General features: G+C 58.6%; 1 protein-coding gene across 1 annotated transcript in view; it reads right to left on the reverse strand.

The window, feature by feature from the left end:
- The window catches only part of LOC104523053 (aladin), a gene marked incomplete at its 3' end in the record, with an annotated part of 5,090 nt that overhangs the window by 3,864 nt on the left and 610 nt on the right, over positions 1 to 616 (reverse strand). Inside the window, 1 exon segment of the mRNA XM_010165513.1 lies at positions 394 to 514. Coding sequence (XP_010163815.1) covers positions 394 to 514 — 121 coding nt within the window.

Below are 616 nucleotides of genomic sequence, written 5' to 3' on the forward strand. Positions count from 1 at the left end.
CCTCCTGATCCTCCAGCAGATCAACACTCCCACCCAGCTGGGTGTCCTCTGCCAACCGACTGAGGGTGCACTCGATCCCCTTGTCCAGATAATTGATGAAGATGTTAAACAGGACTGGCCCCAGCACTGAGCTCTGGGGACACCACTGGTGATCAGCCACCAACTGGACTTAACTCCGTTCCCCAACTGGATTTAATTCCGTTCCCTACCTGGATTTAACTCCAGTCCCCACCACTCTTTGGTCATGGCCATCCAGACAGTTTTTTTACCCAGCAGCTGCTTAATCCATCCCCTGAGGAAATGCCACCAAACCATCCCTTGGTGACCCCACAGTGTGTTCATGGTTCCAGTACCCCAAAGGCAGCACCACGGGAGGTGCAGCCTCTTACTCACCAGCATGGCTGTGTCGACCGGTGACGCCGAGAGCAGCAGCTCCCCGCTGGGAGCCCAGGCCAGGCTGGTGACGGGGCTGTGCCCCGGGTAGGACAGCACCTGAGCGCAGCCAGATGAAGGTCTGGAGGGAAGGAGAGAGAAACCACCGTGGTTGATGGCAGGAAGAGCTGGCCCATGTGCCACCAAACGCCAGCGCTGTGTCCCCCGGCAGGACAGGCAACCG

This window comes from Antrostomus carolinensis, unplaced genomic scaffold, assembly GCF_000700745.2.
Source record: "Antrostomus carolinensis isolate BGI_N321 unplaced genomic scaffold, ASM70074v2 scaffold24523, whole genome shotgun sequence".
Taxonomy (NCBI): Eukaryota; Metazoa; Chordata; class Aves; order Caprimulgiformes; family Caprimulgidae; genus Antrostomus; species Antrostomus carolinensis.